Genomic DNA, 17,710 nt, shown 5'->3' on the forward strand with positions numbered 1-17,710 from the left:
GCAGAGAAGTACGTCAGAGTAGTTCAGGACATGTATGAGAGAAGTATGACGGTGGTGAGATGTGCTGTAGGTCAGACAGAGGAGTTCAAGGTGGAGGTGGGACTACACCAAGGATCAGCTTTGAGTCCCTTCTTGTTTGCTATGCTGATGGACAGGCTGACAGATGAGGTCAGACAGGAATCACCCTGGACAATGATGTTTGCGGATGACATTGTAATTTGCAGTGAGAGTAGAGAGCAGGAGGAGGAACAGCTGGAGAGGTGGAGGTTTGCTCTGGAAAGAAGAGGCATGAAGGTCAGTCGTAGTAAGACAGAATACATGTCTGAACGAGAGGGACCAAGGTAGAAGCGTTAGGTTACAGGGGGCGGAGGTGAAGAAGGTACAGGAGTTTAAGTACTTGGGGTCAACAGTTCAGTGTGATGGAGAGTGTGGAAAAGAGGTGAAGAGGCGAGTGCAGGCAGGTTGGAGCAGGTGGAGGAAAGTGTCAGCAAGACTCAAAGGAAAGGTCTACAAGACAGTGGTGAGACCAGCTCTGCTCTATGGGTTAGAGACGGTAGCAGTGAGAAAGAGACAAGAGGCTGAGATGGAGGTAGCAGAGATGAAGATGTTGAGGTTCTCCTTAGGAGTGACCAGGTTAGACAGAATAAGGAACAAGCACATCAGAGGGACGGCTCACGTTGCCTGCGTCAGCAACAAAGTCAGAGAGGCCAGACTGAGATGGTTTGGACATGTGCAGAGGAGGCATAGTGAATATATTGGTAGAAGGATGTTGGAGATGGAGCTGCCAGGCAGGAGGGCAAGAGGACGACCAAAGAGGAGATATATGGATGTCTTAACAGAGGACATGAGGTTGGCTAATGTTAGGGTAGAAGATGTCCATGACAGAGTGAGGTGGAGAAGGATGATTCGCTGTGGCGACCCCTGATGGGAAAAGCCGAAAGAAGAAGAAGAAGTGTATTAAATCTGGACTCTAATTCCCTCTTTGGAGTAGGTGTTAAAACACATGGCGTTTTTAATCTAAGCAACCAAGATCATTTAATCTGTTACGAAAATTATAAGTAATTAACGAAGTTAACCACACGTGAACGGATGAACTGTACTCAACGACACCTGTCATAATCATAAATTTAATATAAAGGGTTAAAACACATCAATGGGGCCAGTTCATGTACTGTTTACTTTCCACGCAGTATACTTACATTTCCCAGGTAGTCTAGTAAATAGAACCAGGAAGTGCAGGGTTCAAATGACTCTACAAAGACAAGCAGGAAATGGAAGTGAAGCATCTCACTTCTTTCATATTCTTTGGCATCGACAATGACCAAGCCATCAACAGTTAGAGAATATTTGAGGTTTACAATAAAGTCTTGATTATTAGTTATTGTATCACTATTCCAACAGGCGCCTGTCGGCCCCCTGTGACGCTGGTTTCAGGTATTCACATGACCAGGCGACAGACGACCTGCTCGTCTGGTGGTAGCTGATCCCGCACTGTTTCATCTCTGGGTGATGACGTTTTAGCTTTTTAATCCACAGCTCGGCTGTAAACGGTAAATGGTCTGCACTTATATAGCAGTAGCCTACTCAACGCACTTTCCCCCGACTTCTCGTTGGCGCACACCTGGAATCGCACCTCCCAGCCCGTGATTGATGGACTGTTCTACCTCCTGAGCCACGTATTTAGCTTGGACACATTACGTCGTGCGTTTGTTTGATCAAGCTGCTGAAAACGACGGCGACGGGAAGTTGGTCGATTTTCTCCTCAAAACATTTTTCTCACAGTGAATACTTTTCAACACTGTGACGTTGACATTTTCCGTAGGCCCAACTAAATGTAACCATGTATGTTATGAAGGTGGGCGCAGCGTTTGAAATGCAACCCAGCGGAAGTCCGCGGTGTCCGTGTGCAGCTTGACGAAGGTGACATGTTCCCGGGTCAGGCGCCTCTTCTTCCTCCTCCCCGCTCTCTCTTCACGGGGCTCGTGCAGCGTGTTGACAGCTCACGCGCCGCGTATTACCGTTCCCGTGCACCGTGTTCGCGCGCTGGATGCGGCAGGTAGATGCGGTCTGATGCGGAGTACAGTCCGGTGGGAGAGGGGCTGGGGATGCGGGACTTCTGGCTGTACGTGTGGCTGCGGAGGGCGGCGGTGATAGCGGCTCATGTCACCGGCCTGGGCCTGACCCTCACCATCTCCCTGCTGTCCAGACCAGGAACCAGTGAGTCCACTGTGTTGATTTAGCAACATAAGGAGCAGAGCTGGTGTTAAATCATGGGCTGAGGTCGGTTCTAGTTTCCTAATGTGAACAGACCATTTGAAATGCTTTTATTATTATTAATGGTCGTCAACCTCTGTGTACCTGTCTGCTTCTACAATGTTTGAGGTTATGAGTTCAGGCCAATCTGGCATTTAATGCTTCATTTGATATTTTTAAAATGTGTAATGTTCCTTTTTCCAAACAGAATAATGGTTTTATACCCAAAAGATGTGTGAATGCCAGCTGTCAGATAGCAGCCTCTGAGAAGCTGCCACCATTAGTTTGGTCATTCATCCTTTAGCGTCCATCAGCTTTATTTTGGAGAGTCGTAGATTGTAGCTCACTGATATTTGTCTTTGTTCCAGGCCTGTTTTCCTGGCATCCAGTGTGTATGTCTGTTGCGGTAAGCTCCCGATCTCTTACATACACACACCTGATCAACCAAACACTCACTTTCTTTTTCTTTCTTCTTAAACCAGAAATCAGTCAGTGACAGTTTCTATGTTGACCCCAGTGCTGTACATATTAAACATAATAATAATTCTAAAAACCACGTGCTGCCACACACCATCATCACACACTCAGGGGACATTCATTTTGTCATCTTAAGTATATTACCATCAGATTTTATAAAGACTTAACAGGCAACTTCAGCAGTGCTTCTACCTGCTGCCTGTGGTTCTACTTTAGGGAGTAAATGTATATGAATGACATTAAACCTCCACCTGCATTTTACTGTATTCAAATATCTCCAAAACTAACAGGTTTTACAACCTGCTTCAGTTACAAGGTGTACTTCCTCATTCTTTGTTGTCTTGACTGAGGTATTCACTTCACTTCACAAGTAAACAAGTTCTGAGAAATTGTGAGCCTCATATGGGCATCTAAAAACATACAGGATTATTAACTATACTATTAATATATATATAATATATTGAATAGCATTGCTGTCCATAATAACATAAAAAATAACGTCCTTTTTTCTTAATTACAAGAATAAAATTTAAACAGACCATTATGACATACAGTTTATGATAGACATTAGATAATTAAGGACTGGAAAGGTAAAATATATTTACAAGCAGGTGTTGGAGTAATGAAGCTGAGTTAAATATAGAGAAAGAAAAAGCAACCACACACTCACATTGTCAAGCATTTGTGTCTCAATCTTCTTTCCATTGTGAATAATAGATAGGTGAGGTTGGAAGGAAAGAGAGCTACTGACTGTGTTACATCACTGTGTCAGACATTGTTATGCTGAGCTGACTTGGTTGCCTCTGTCCACAGTTAGGATGCATCATCACAGTATGTCAGCCGGACGTTTCACTGTACAAAAACTCTCTTGGAACTATTCTTTCCTTTGAGCTGTGTAAGCCTTTGATTAATGTGTGTGCCTTTGTTCCTCACAGATTAATTCAAAGTGTAACAATAGGAGTCTGTTTATAGCGCATAAAACAGCCTGATACATAAAAATAATGTAACATCTGGTCCACAGCAGCTGTCCTCAGTGATATAACATTCAAAGAGATCAGCGACAGACTTGCTACTGTAGCTACGCAGCTGTCAATCCTGAAACACTGCAGCCATTAAACAGAGTTACTGTAGGCAACAAGAGTGCAACAGATGAATGGTCTCATGGTGAAATGGCCAAAAGGGAATGAGGTGCAACATTATCCTCATTGACAGCAAACCCAGGAAAAAGATTCAAACAACAATGTGTTTTTCTGTCTTTGAGCACTTCACTACTCTGTTTGTGATACTTCCTGATGAAAAGAGGGGTGGCTGTGGCTCAATAGGTAGAGCAGTTGTCTGCCAATCACAGGATTGGTGGTTCAATTCCCGCCACTTCCCACCACATCCTTGGCCCTTGCCCCCCGTGAGTCAGGTCAGCTGCATAGCAGCTCTGCCATCGGTGTGTGAATGGGTGAATGAGATGCAGTGTAAAGCGCTTTGAGTACCAGCTAGGTAGAAAAGCACTATATAAATGCAGACCATTTAAATAAAGTTTTGGAAAAAGCCCTGGAGCTTCTTGCCTCTGTTGTTCTAAACAGACACCAGGAACTATTTTTAGCGGCACATTAATCCACATTTGGGAAGCTGTAGAAATCGAAATAATTCAGACAGTTTGCACTGTTAATGGGAGCTCTGTGACTGCCTGTCTGTCGTTGTCTCTCTCATAGGGCTGGAAGTAAACTAACATAATTACATTGACACTGGATTGACTTTAATACTTTACAAAAATCATTTGCAGTCAATGACTGCCTGAAGTCATGCTGAGTTTCTTCCCTCTAGATGCTTTGCCAGGACTTTACTACAGCTGCTGTTTGTTTATGGGTCTTTCAGTAGTTTGTTTACAACCTTTGATCATAAAGAGTCAGAGATCATAAAGGATCCTCTCTTAATTCAGTAGATACAGTAACTCCCTTTTCAGTAACTGGCCAACGTGTTGAAGCCATAAAGCCTGAAATAAGAAAATAATGAACTCATTCTTCAGTTTCATGTCATCCTTTAGTGTGTCTGCCACTTGCTGAAAGTACAGATAATGCTTAATTATAATTTCTTTTCTGTCTCCTGCAGTACTGCCTGTGTATGACTGAAGGCATCCTCCTCTTCTCAACTGAGGGTTCTCCTTTCTGCTTCAAATCTCGGAAAGGTAAAATCCGTCTCCACTGGTTCTGCCAGGCTCTGATCCTGATAGCTACAGGCACCGGGGTAGGCTTCATGGTAGCCAGCAAGAATGTGTCTCAACTCCCCCACCTTGTAAGCTGGCACAGTCTTCTGGGTATCTGCACCCTGGCCGCCACCGGGCTTCAAGTGGCTTGCGGTATCTGCATGATGTTCCCAAAGCTACTCCGTCTGTCCTCCTCTCCACCCAGACTGAAGCTGTACCACGCCACCTGCGGCCTAGTAGCCTATCTGCTGGCCACAGTGACTGTGATGTCAGCCATGTTCTCAGACTGGTTCCAGGCCACGGTGAGAGGAGTGGCCTGGTGGGCCTTCCTCCTCCTACCACTCTTCCCTGCCCTGGTGGTGATGAACCAGATCACAAATGCCTACCTACCCCGCAAGAAGATCACCATCTAAGAAGCACAAAGAGGGAGTGAGATTGGCTTTATCACTCGGTGGCCATATTGGATTTTCATTGTGGCGAAAGCAAGAGTTCTCAGCAGTGTTCTCAGATGGGGCATGAACACAAGTGATTAGTGGAATTAGATAAGTACTTCAGGGCTTCAAAATACAAATTGAAAGGTTGTTGTGTTCAAAAGTGTTACACAGGTTGCTCCTGGACTCTTCAATACACAGCACTGCTGCATTTTCAGCTGAAATAAGAAGCACAAAAGATTTTTGTAAGACTTTACTGACATTGGTTACCATGCCAGTGTGCACAAAAAAGAAACATCACACAACAGAGCATGGTTACCTTGACAGATAACTGGAGGAACTCCCATACCTAGAGCTGCTGGATGCATCTGAACCACGGTTAGCCATTCTCTCTCTAGACAAATATTTGCAGTGTAGTCTGTACGTTTCTGAGGGGATGTGAAGCTCTTACTGCACAGCTTCTGTGAGTGCGCTGCTGTGGAGGATGCTATACCTGCCTGCACATTATATTTATTTATTCATCTGTGATATGTTTTTGTTTTCTCTTGGCTAATTGCAGGTGCTGCATGCATAAAGCCTTTTAGTATAAAAGTCAATGATGTTGATGTTGGCCCTCATAAAGTCGAACTAAAGGCTCTGCACCATGGAGGAATGATTCATAAAGTCCAGAAACAAGTTCAGTACAGCACTGTTACTATGATAATGTTGATCCCTGATGTGAAATTCTAGACGACTGTTAACATATTAGCCATTAGCAACTTTATTAGGTGAAAGTTATTATGTAGTGATCTTGTCCCATCATTGAGAAATAAATGTAGCTTTAATAGAACATGGCAATAAGAATGTAGTAAACTTTTATAAGGATAGAAAGCAATAAGAGGATTTATGGGATTTCTAATCTTAATTTGGAAAACATTAGCATTAGAAGAGTTTCCTTATTAAACCTAAGTTGTATGAAATCTGATTTTATTTTCCCAAACTTCAGATTTATTATTTCTATGAAACGAGAAAAACTCCACGAAGCACCTCTAGTTTATGAGCTACTATTTATGTTGTCTTCCTGTCTTGTTGTTTGCAGTTGTGTGGTTTTGTTTGTTTTTAAAATCAATGGGAAAAATGAATGTGCTTTGTGATAGAGGGCACAAACTCTGTGGCAGAAAAAAAGTCATTGGTCGCTCTCTGAGGTCACGGTAGACACAAATTAATCCACCTGTATCCTTACTTGCAAGAGCTGAAACATCTAACCTGTGTGATCTCTGCTGCTATCTGGTTCTGGCTAACGGTGACCATGACAGGGCTTTGATTCATCTGAAGTGATCTTTCTAAATAGGACTTACAGTATTCCCCAGCGCATCACCATTTTTTTTAGCATTATACAAAGTCCATTACTTATTCATGAATTGCCTTCAGACACTAAGCAACCTGTCTGTGTTTGGATAGTAGTGAATGATGATTCAGCATATCTGCAAAAGCAGATTCATGTATATGCTGGGTGGGACATCTTGTCTTGCAGTATAACCAGAGTCTGAGCTACCGTTTTTCTTTTTTTTACCCAGGTCATATAAAAACACTGTAATGCAATTAAAGTAGAGAATCTACTTTTTTATTTTCTTGATCCAGTGTGAATCCTGAAACTTACTACGTTACTTACTTGCTTTTTTTTAGGACAAATATTTGAGCCTCTCCTGAAATGGTGTGAATATATTGTTAGAAATGGCTTCTAGGTGAGGTGTTCAGCTCACTACTCAGGACTTGCTGTACAGTATGAGCCTGTTTATCATGTGACCAGAGTGGATGTTGTAGGTTTGTATTTATCTGATCCAGCAGAATGCTTCTCTCAACTTTGTATAATAAACAGACATATAAGACATATACTTACAATTGAATTTCTTTTTGTTGGGAGTCCCATTCTCTCTTAAACACCAAATTGTGTGATTGTATCTTTGTAAATTTGTATCCTTTCTATCATTTGAACCATCTGGACTTGTGCATTGGTTTTGATTGAGTTCTTTAAGGTATCTTATATTTTGCCTGACATTTAACAACACAAAAAAGAAAGTCCATTATTAAAGGATAACATAAAGATAATATTCAGCATTTTTCATTTCCATGAACACATACAACTCAGTCCCACACACACACACCCACACACCATCTTACTGCCCCAAATACCCACTGGAACCCCAAATGTGGAAAAGTCTGTCGTGAATATAGTCGCCAACAAATTGATAAAAACTACAAAGACCAGTAATTTAAACTACATTTGTGATGTGTATTTAAAGGTTTGTCTCTCTAGTAGGAATCAGTAGGGGCTTGGGGCTGAGTGAATAAGACCCTGGGAAATGTAACTGCAGAAACAAATGAGGCAAAATGTTCATGTTTGTTTTGGCATTTATTCAGTGAAATCATTCTACTGGTCTAAACATGAACACAGCTGTAGATGTTTTAATGATCAGAGGAAAAAGTCCAACTGTCAATATGCTCGAGAGATTGTCCAGGGGTCAAAGGTCATGGTTTAAGAGTTAGGAGCTGATGGTTTGTCCTCACAGATGAAGGTAACGGAGCTGTTCAGCAGGTCATACATGTTGACCTCCACCAACTCTGCTGCCGGGCCACCCTCTGTTCCACCTGCCAGGGCCACTAATACCTGCTGTGCGTGCTCCTCAGGAATGACTGACTCCACCCCTTCACTGCTTGCTGAAATCACCTGATGGACGAGAAGAAATTGCGATGCGATCAGACTCAAAATGAATAGATGCAGATGAATCCTGGTGCGCTATGCTAGTGGCAGCTAATGTATCTTGGAGGCTGGGACAGTGATGAGAAGTTGTAGTTCTCACCAATGTCCGAAAATACATTTGATATGTTATGTCTTTGCATTTGCCTTTTAAGATCATTGTAAAACCTCTCGGTTACTATTCTAACAGATACCTGGTTGAATAACAAGCTTCAGCTTCACCTACCTAATGTATTGTGACAGACACACATACCAGGTGTCAATGCGAATGTCCTCTCATCAAATCACTGTCAGACATACTGAACTGGAAAAGGGGTCTTTTTCAATGTGTACTGTGCATAGTGATATAGTCAAAGTCAAATATTACAGTGTCAACAGCTACAGTCCAAAGTTTCGCTCTAGTCATTTACCTGTCAGTGATGTGGGGGGTTCAGGAACATCACTTTAACATCTGTTTCCACCAGCTGATGTAAACAATCATTATTTCTCTATTTTGTTACTTTTCTTATGCAGTAATCCAATTTTATCAATCATTTGAGATACAAAGGTATTTAAACTAAAACAAATGAACAGAAACATGAGCACTATTGGGTATATGAAAAGAAATGAATACAAAAATAAATAAATAAAAGATGAAAATTTCCAAGGGCTTGAATACTTTACCTTCTGCATGAGTCAAAGCTCCAGTGCAAATATTTTAGGATGAATGATTCAACCAATACTGCACGTTACTAATTATCAGCTAACTATCGTCTGCCATCTGAAAACTGTACAGCATTCAAACAGCAGAAGGATAAAATAACGAATTTGCTGTGTGTACTACATTTCCCATCTGGCTTGAGTGTTAACAGCGGAGCTTCTTACCCTGTGCGAGGTGGAGGCCTGTTCCTCCCTGGCCTCCTGCTCCTCCTGGATCTCCATGTGGCAGGAGAGCAGGTGCTCCTGCAGCTCCAGATGGGAGATGAGCGTCTGGGGGCAGAGGGGGCAGCTGAAAGTCTCCCCGCTCTGGCTCACGTGCTGGCTGCTCATGTGTTCCTGCAACTCCTCCTCCCCGCCCAATACAGCCGGGCAGTACGGGCAGTGCACTGTTGACGCAGCCGAGCCTAAAGCGATACAGACAGAACATCCTGGTTCACTAGCTGCAAACATCACAGCCACTGTGGTGCCAGATCACAGAAAGTCTCTCAATACTGACGTTGCTGCAGTGCAATGGCTGAAATGAATAAAACTGTCTATAAACACCGTTAGTACAAACTATATATGTCTCCTATTTGGCCCCTCTTTCTGAGTATTTAATGAATACACACAGGGTTTGGTTCAGTTTCCCACAGCTTGGTTTTGGATTAGACCCAAAACACCTGTGACACGCCCCAGTTTTTATGCATTGCAGCAGGGTCAGGCGTTAGGATCAGGCTTTAGGGGTTAATGCCAGTCATGGCAAGTGGACCTCCTTATTAGGTGACACAACGTCCTGATAACTTTACCTGGAAGACTGAGAATCGACATTTCAGAAACTGTTTCATGACTATGTTTATCTATTTCCAAAACTATTAAGTCCTTGGAATGGCACTTCAAATTACTGAAGTCTGCCGTTAAATTAGAACCTGTACTGCTCATAATAAAACATGTTTTTCTCAAACTGTAGAAGATAACAGCTGATCATCACAACCGGTTTTAAAAAAAAACACAGAAGGATTTTAGTTAAACAATACAGATGGATTAAATGCATGACTGTTTTATTCAATTGTTTTTATTTTACATCTGTCCTTTTCTGATGTCATTCCAGCAATAGAAATCTTATAAAACAGTTGCTTGTCGATGATGTGACGTAGGGCTGGGTGATAAAACAACAAAGATATCGATCGCAAAATCACTTTTTCAATGAAAGAAAGCTGGTTGATAAAACTTCAATAGAACCCATTCCATCCATGTTTTGACACAAAAAGCCAAAAATAATGAGAATAGCGCTACACTAAGCCAATCGTGGTAGTGGTGGTATAAGCTGTTAGCAGCAACCCGTGCTAATGTTTTGGCTTCTGCAGCAAATGACAGAAAATGTTAATGGAAACTCGAGCGACAGCGTTTCCCAAAGAAAGCATTTGGAAGGACACAGCCCAAGGCTCAAAAGACGAAGATAATGTTGAAAAGGAGGGTCGGAGAAATTCAGTAGTGTGGAGATAATCTGGTCTGGAGAAGTGGCGTGCACTGCAAACTGCTTCAAAAGCATGTTTCCACGAAGACACTGAATACCTTTATTCCTTTTACTATCCGAAGCAGTATCATCCTTTAGAGCACACACAATGTAAGACTTTACAATCCCAGACCCAAATACTGTAAATGCTGGTGGCTCCCTAAAAGTTAGTAAAAAGTTACATTTGCAACAACAACAACAGACCTGATAGCATCGACTTTCCAGCGCCATGTCTTACAAAAAATAAACACACAGTGATATCACAAATGTAATATCCTACTCTATTGCAAAAGACAATAATACCAGTAAGCACAGTGAAAAATAACCAATTCAAGGGCCTGCAAATCTCACGTAGGAATAAAAGGGAGACATAGTGATTTAACTTCATCAAGATATATCGATATCGACTAAAAAAATTATTGTAAAACAAATTTTTCCCATATCGCCCAGCCCTAATGCTGCCCTGTAGCACTGAATGTTGGTATAAAGTCAGTATAATGTGAACCTGTGTTAAAGCCACTACTGTTCTCACCTTGGTGCTCAGCAGCTTGGTGTTTGGCCACACTGGCCGTGCTGGGGAAGAACTTGAAACAAACATCACACTGGACCAGGGTCTTGAGCTGCCGGGTGTGGTTAGCAAACACATCGGGGTGGTTGGTCCTATTATGGTACCACAGACCTGACAGTTGCTATGGCAACATAAAGAGACATATTGATAAAATATAAAATGCATTTACAGGAACATATTTGAGCATTCACACTGCACAACAAGTGAAACCCACCTGGTATGACTTTTTGCAAATGTCACAGCTGAAGGGCTTCGTTCCCGTGTGCGTGGCCTTGTGTTTGTCGAGGAGGGCACCGCTGGTGAACACCTTGTTGCAGACGGGACACTTGTGGAACTCCTTTGGGTGAAACTCCTGGATGTGCTGCCGGTGCTCTTCCAGCGAGGAGAAGCTGAGGCAGCACTTCTGACAGTCGTGGGGCTCTGACAAATCTGGAGACAGTACAGCACACAGCATCCATTCGTAATTAATCATATTCACATTTTAATCCCATTCGGAATTTCAACATTTGAAAATATATGATATGATATGTTCTGGAAAATCCTTAGAATCAATGGATGAATGTGTGGGCTCTTACTGTGGAAGGTGTGCAGGTGGACTGTGAGCCCGCTAGCCTGGCTGTAGCCTTTGCCACATTCCCGACATACATAAGGCCGGTCGCCGGTGTGTGTTCGCACGTGACGCGTCAGCTCAATGGACTGGGCAAAAACAGCCTTGCAGTACTGACACACATACATTTTCCCTAAACAAAAAAGAGACTATGTCAGTCAGCAGGGATTGGACACACAAAGACGCCACACACAGGGGACTTATGTGTGTCTCTTACCCTCCGAGTGTTTCTTCTTGGTGTGGTAAGCGAGAGCAGCAGCCACGCTGAAATTCATGTCGCAGTGTTTGCAGTGGTATGGTTTCTCTCCTGTGTGTAGCCGCATGTGGTTCTTCAGAGATGAGTTGGCGCCAAACTTAGCGCCACATTCCTCACAGACAAAGGGCTTTTCTTCAAAGTGCTCTGTGCGTTTGTGGTAAATCATACCTGGAATGTGACAAGAGGGAGCAGGCATGTGACACTGCTGAAGCATCTAAACGCAGAGCGGGTGTTTCAGGCTTTACTCTCCCTGAAGCAGTTCATTCTCACCTGACGGGTGGGCGAAGGTCCGCCCGCAGAGGTCACAGGCCACCTTCTTCTTTATGCGAGCTGTGTTGCGGTGAGCCTCGGCCCGGTGGCGCTGCAGGGCGCGCTGGTTGGGCAGCTTCTTGGGGCACTGCGGGCACTGCTGTGCACACTCTTGGGACATGGAGCAGCGCTTAACGTGGGCCAGCATCCGACATTTGTAGGCAAAACACTTCTTACACCAGCGACAGGAGTAGGGCTTGGAGGGGGAGAGGGAGGAAGGCGGGGGAGGCGAGGAAGAGTCTGTTGTAGCATTTGTATCTTTGTCATCTTCTTCAGTCTCCTCCTTTGTGTTCGATTCCTCTCCCTCTCCCTCCTCTACCTGCTTTTCTTCACTTCTAGAGTCATTCTGCTGTTCTGACTCCACACAGTGCTCATCCTCACCTCCAGTTTGATCACTGTTTGACTCGTGTGCGTTCTCCTCCACCTCCTCCAGCAGAGAGACCAGTGATGGAGGGAAGGACGAAGAAGCTTTCTGCTGAACAGCCCGGAGCAGCTTGAAGAGCGCTCTCTCATTGAGCTGCCCTTCCTTCGCTCTGCTCATCAGCTTCTCCAACGCTGAGCTAGGATCTGCCTCTTTGCAACAATGACTCACAACCTAGCAGGAGCACAAATGTGTTATTTATTTTCTTACTTTACTGCAGAGAGAATCTGCATTTGATGACAGGCTTCTAGTAAAGGTAGATCTTTAGTCCTACTTTCACCTGTCTCATGTATTAAAAAAATAAATCAATGTGGAAAGCAGACATTTAAGCCCTATTCAGTGAGTAAAATCAGTTCTACGGGGTCCTAAAAAGAATTACCTGACATACTTGTGTAAAAAATCCACAGGGTTCAGAAACCACAGCCCCCTTCTGCCCTGAATCGGTCACAACCCTGTCTGTAGTAGCCCTCCCCAAAATAAGCGGTTTTGGTGCCTTTTGCTTTAAATGTTAATGAGTCCATGATAACCACACTCCCTCCACATTCCATGCAGCCATGCTAACAGTATGTGTAGCTAATAAAGCCTGTTCTGAGTACTTACTGTGTGCATATCAGTAAGGATGGGAACACTTCCCAAAGAGAAAAGTCACTTAACTAAATAGTTAAGTTAGTTTATTGTGTTAGCTATATGTGTTACAATTTGCATTGAAGTGAAAAGAATATGTGAAGACATAACATATACTTTTCGAGTATATTCATACATTTTTGGAGTAATAAATTGTATTGTATTGTATAATTATGTATGTATTATGGATTTTGCTTGTTTTGGAGCCTTTTTGGAACTTGTGATGTTGGCACTGTTGGCCAAGTCGGAGAAACTCCTGAAAGCTCCATGTCACAAGTAAATGTCCGACATTGACATGAAGGGTTTCACCCACTTGGCTGCTCATATTAACAGAGTAAAAATGAAAACATAACCAAATGTTCAGGTGAGATGTATAACATGATGTCATACCACCCAGGAAGTGGAAACTAGTGGAAGTTATCTGAAAGTTGAGTCTTGGCAACTGGACTTCCTTCTTGTTAGGTTGAAACGTTTCAGTCTACTAGGATGAGTAGCGAAACGTTTCAACCTAACAAGAAGGAAGTCTAGTTGCCATGACCTAGTTTCCAGATAATGGGAATATCTCACAATGCTGACACAGAGCATACAAAGACCAGTGATTTGGTTTCTAAGCGATGTTTCCTACATACACTCAGCCTGTGTTTTTGAAATTTTGCCTCACTTAACCCATAAGAACCCAGTTGTTTTTTTGTTTTTTTAAATATGTGTCTTACTGTCTTGTCCAGCTGTGTAGCATGCAACATGGATGATTTATTGTGCTTGACAGTTGCTTTTTCAAGAATAGTATGTGTTTTTATTCAGGTGTCATTGGGGTCTAGTATACTTCTCTTGATTGTGTGTCACAACACTTTAAGAAATGTGTTCAACGTGGTCCATTTGGTTTGTTTTGTATCCCACATGATTTTCCTTTCAGAGGAAAGGCTCTGGGTTCTTATGGGTTAACGTGATTACCCAACATCCCAACAATGGGGTAAAAGTAGAATTAAATTAAAATACCAAAAAGCATAATATGACCTCTTCAAATGAACATTTAATGTTTGTCGCTGTTGTGTTGTTCCTTTATTATGATAAATTGCCATCATGACTTTTGATATTTAAAATCAAGTGTAAACAGAAGTTGGCACACATGATGATCCATATGTGGAAATGACTCCACAGAGGTTCAGCACTTGGAACAAAACAAGACAAAACTTTTCGCACACTGTAGCGACCTGTTCTACCTGTCTTTGCTGTTCATCCAGACTTTGTGCTGCTTGCCTCAGAAGCTCCATGACAGATGACATGTTGGTGAGGAGCTCCACAAGCTGAGAGGAATGCTCCAGAAGACTAGTGGCAGATTCACTGGATACACTTGCTGAGGATTTTACTGTTTCAGGCTCTGTGTACACAAATATGAAAATGTTGTTGTGTGACTGCATGTGTTTAAACAGCTGTGGGCACATTTTTCAAATGATCTGAAACCAACCTGAGGACTCAGGCTGTTCTACACAGGCTCTTTTACATGGTGGCTCATCTGTGTCGACAACATCATCCTGAGAGTGTTCCTTCTTTGGCTCAGTCCTTAACTCCACTTTATCTGAAGCTGAGTCATCTTTATTGGATGGGCTTGAACTAACAGGGTTCACACTCTGGGCTTTGTTGATTGCACTGAGATTCGAAGTCTGTGTAGAAAGCACCTGGACAGGGGGCGGCCGGTTCACAAGGCTGGTTAGGACGTTTTTGAAGCCAACAGCCACATCAAACATCTGGAGGTTGTCTGCAGCTGCAACGATGCGACTGACATTGTGTTTGCCCAGAGGCAGCTTGCCTGTGTACACCATGTCCAGAAGACAGCCAAACTCCTGGGAGGAAACCACGGCTGTGTCGATGGAGATTGTGTCAGAGCCATCTAGAAGAGACCTGACAGAGATGAAGAGCAGTTTAATTCTATTTAACAAAATCTGTGACTTTATCAAGTTAAAAAAGTATCCTGCTGTATTTAAACTTTGTAAATGTACAATTTAATTTAGAACTATTGCAGATAGATTTTAAATTTAAATATTCATTAGTTGCTGTCCTGCATGTTTTTTGCATTGAAAAGACTTATACTCAAAGTTCCTATAGTACGTTTGAGATTTGAGATTTTGAGAAAAGGTTTAAGAAACATTTGGATACAACAAACTTAGCAGACATAACATAAATTAAATTAAATGTTCCAATCCACAACAAGTGCTGTGATGGCTCTGGTGACCAACAGGAGGCTTGGATGTTGACTTGAATCTGGTTTATGTAACCTGCCATCGTAATCTCAATACTTGTGACTCTGGCAAAATAATCTTAAGTTTAGATCTGACAGGTTATTTTGTCAAACAACTGCTTCCAAGAAAAATCACGAATGATCCTTCTAACTGAACTGAGTTCCAAACCATCAAATCTTCTACCTAAAAATAAATAATATTCAAAATTCTGTTCACACTACCTGAAAAGCATGCTGGAAGCTGCCAGGACTAGTTTATGTGCCCGGTGAGGGCTTTCTCCCACCAGGATGGTGCAGTCACAGAAGTGGCCCTCCTTCCTCAGGGCCCACAGCTGCTGCATCAGCTGGCTGCTGTAGTTGGGAAGCTCTATCATCTTGTTTGAGGTTGCAGAGGGGCAGAGTAGCATAACATAGCACACAATTTAAAATTTGCCACTTAAGGGAATTAACAAACAAGTACAGTACTGAAAACTATGGAGGTTTTTCAGTGTCACAATTCAAATGGCAATTTATTTATCAACGGGCAATTCAATATGTGATTTGGTTGTGAAATTTGAAAATGCATTCTGCAATTGGCAATTCATTGCTAAGAGTGGCAATTTAAAGAGTGTAATTTAAAGTTTAAATAAAAGCTGAATCAATTGCATTTCATATTGCCATAGGTTTGTTGTCACTTATTGCACATGACAATTCATTTTGCCGTTGGAAATGCAATGTGCGATAAAAAACGGACACGACACTAAACATTAGAACTGCATGGACTTAACACAGAGCAGCAAACACTGCACCAGTCAGAAGGTTCACGACGTTCGTCAGTTATGTAGGATGTTTGCAGAATTACTGAGAGAATCACAAGTGTAAATTAAGAGCAGATGTTGTTTGAGTCAAGTGTGTGTAACGAGCTATTCCTGGAGATATTACTTTTATATTACTTCTATATTTTGACAGGTATATGAAAACTCCATTGTGAATATGCTCATTTGTGCTTTAGCACCGTTACAAACAAGTGATCATTTTATCTAGTAGCCAACTGCTAGCTACGTTTAAACAAAGTGACGTTAACAGGGTCCAAATTCATAACAAACAAGCTAGCCGGCTGTAGCAGGCTGTGGTTCCCTAGCTTTAGCCACGTATGCTAATGCCATCGACAGGTAATAACTAATGTCCAGTCGATGATAGTCGGATACAGGAGCAGTTCTATGTGAATTAAAACCCTAACTTCTGTCCAACATGCACTTTCCAGTCAGTGGAAGCTTTACCTTGAATAATTCAAACGATCCGTCTCTTTATTTAAACTCCTCTGCTGAACAAATGTGCGCAATAAAGCTTAGCCGTTTTGAAAATGGCGACGAGAGCTACGGCGACTGAGTGGGGTCAGTTCGTGTCCTTTGGGAGTGGGCCACGTTTATTAAAGCTCAGTAACTACGGCTGTAGTTCTCAAACGAGGGCTCTGGGGAAATACGGACCGGTTATGTTCAAGTAAACTGCTGAAACAGAGATAAATGAAAATCATGGAGCATCTTGAGAGTTTAGATTCTAAACAGAGGTGTCAAACTCAGGCCCGCGGGCCAGATATATCAAATGTGTATTAGAGCTGCCCCCCCCACCACGTATACAGCGCACATACCGCTAATACTACAAATCCCAGAATGCTTTGTTAGTGCGTCGGTAAGAGACCGCCAAGCTCCTCCCCCTTTTCTGTTGATTAGCGTCCATGGAGTTCTCAGTGACACGGAAACGTCCCCAAGCTTCACAGACAAATACCAATTATGAAGGATAATTACTCTGATGACCAATAATCGGTTTGACAGATCCTAATGTGCAGCTCATATTAAAATGCTGTCAATTAAATAAAATAGTTGAAAGGAAATAGATGAGAAGTTGGAACAATCAAAGAACAATTAACAACTGCACTTCCCATTTGACTACGGCAAGCATTCGCCGTGGCTTCTGCAATGTCACAACATTTTTCCCGCCAACAGTTACAAACATTTTTTGCCAACATCTTGTATTGATGATGGGAGAGTCGGACCACTGGGATCGGGTCCAGCATCCCGGTGACCGACAGTTCACTGTATCTTCAGGGGATCTGCCACTCTGGGTAACTCTACTGAGTAATTCAGTGTTCAACTATCATCAGCTGTTTAATCAGTCTCAGCGGTGCTGCTTATAGGCTTCGTTAACTAACTATATCCATCTTGCCACAGTGCTGCAATATGCCCAAATCAGGTTGCGTAAAACACTGTTTTGGTGGCGTCGCCGGAGCCGATCCCAGCTGGTAGATAGGTCTGTTATATAGGTAATTAGACTGGACTATAACGGGTCAGACCGATGAATCCGTATGATCCAAACAGTAAGTCCAGACTAGTTATGTGTAAGTTAGGCTGTCACTGCTGTTACACA

The 17,710-nt window shown here is 42.6% G+C and overlaps 2 protein-coding genes across 3 annotated transcripts; one reads left to right on the top strand and one right to left on the bottom strand.

The window, feature by feature from the left end:
• The first annotated feature begins 1,549 nt into the window (after nucleotides 1-1,549).
• LOC113151699 (cytochrome b561 domain-containing protein 1) lies at nucleotides 1,550-7,226 on the top strand. Of its 2 annotated transcripts, none has more exons than XM_026344583.2 (3): nucleotides 1,550-2,217; nucleotides 2,622-2,659; nucleotides 4,834-7,226. In XM_026344583.2, the coding sequence occupies exons 1-3, from the start codon at nucleotides 2,061-2,063 to the stop codon at nucleotides 5,338-5,340; spliced, it is 702 nt and encodes a 233-aa protein (XP_026200368.1). In that variant the 5' UTR covers nucleotides 1,550-2,060; the 3' UTR covers nucleotides 5,341-7,226. The 2 variants fall into 2 exon arrangements, with proteins under 2 accessions (XP_026200368.1, XP_026200369.1); XM_026344584.2 differs by having other exon boundaries at nucleotides 2,142-2,280.
• Nucleotides 7,227-7,731: 505 nt separating this feature from the next.
• zbtb40 (zinc finger and BTB domain containing 40) lies at nucleotides 7,732-16,691 on the bottom strand. Its single transcript, XM_026344581.1, has 11 exons — nucleotides 16,567-16,691; nucleotides 15,530-15,681; nucleotides 14,537-14,970; nucleotides 14,292-14,449; nucleotides 11,988-12,621; nucleotides 11,679-11,885; nucleotides 11,430-11,594; nucleotides 11,069-11,283; nucleotides 10,819-10,975; nucleotides 8,960-9,198; nucleotides 7,732-8,065 (listed from the first exon to the last, which is right to left on the bottom strand). The coding sequence occupies exons 2-11, from the start codon at nucleotides 15,679-15,681 to the stop codon at nucleotides 7,874-7,876; spliced, it is 2,553 nt and encodes an 850-aa protein (XP_026200366.1). The 5' UTR covers nucleotides 16,567-16,691; the 3' UTR covers nucleotides 7,732-7,873.
• Between the last annotated feature and the right edge of the window lie 1,019 nt (nucleotides 16,692-17,710).

The sequence above is a fragment of the Anabas testudineus genome, chromosome 5 (assembly GCF_900324465.2).
Source record: "Anabas testudineus chromosome 5, fAnaTes1.2, whole genome shotgun sequence".
Lineage (NCBI taxonomy): Eukaryota > Metazoa > Chordata > Actinopteri > Anabantiformes > Anabantidae > Anabas > Anabas testudineus.

Bases quoted from the DNA above. Each gene is read 5' to 3' on its own strand.
- LOC113151699 (XM_026344583.2), top strand. From the start codon at position 2,061: ATGCGGTCTGATGCGGAGTACAGTCCGGTGGGAGAGGGGCTGGGGATG. The intron at 2,218-2,621 runs GTGAGTCCACTG...TCTTTGTTCCAG, and splicing joins GCTGTCCAGACCAGGAACCA to GCCTGTTTTCCTGGCATCCA. The intron at 2,660-4,833 runs GTAAGCTCCCGA...TGTCTCCTGCAG, and splicing joins CAGTGTGTATGTCTGTTGCG to TACTGCCTGTGTATGACTGA.
- zbtb40 (XM_026344581.1), bottom strand. From the start codon at position 15,681: ATGATAGAGCTTCCCAACTACAGCAGCCAGCTGATGCAGCAGCTGTGG. The intron at 12,622-14,291 runs GTAGAACAGGTC...TGCTCCTGCTAG, and splicing joins TGGATGAACAGCAAAGACAG to GTTGTGAGTCATTGTTGCAA. The intron at 10,976-11,068 runs GTGGGTTTCACT...ATGTTGCCATAG, and splicing joins TTTGCAAAAAGTCATACCAG to CAACTGTCAGGTCTGTGGTA.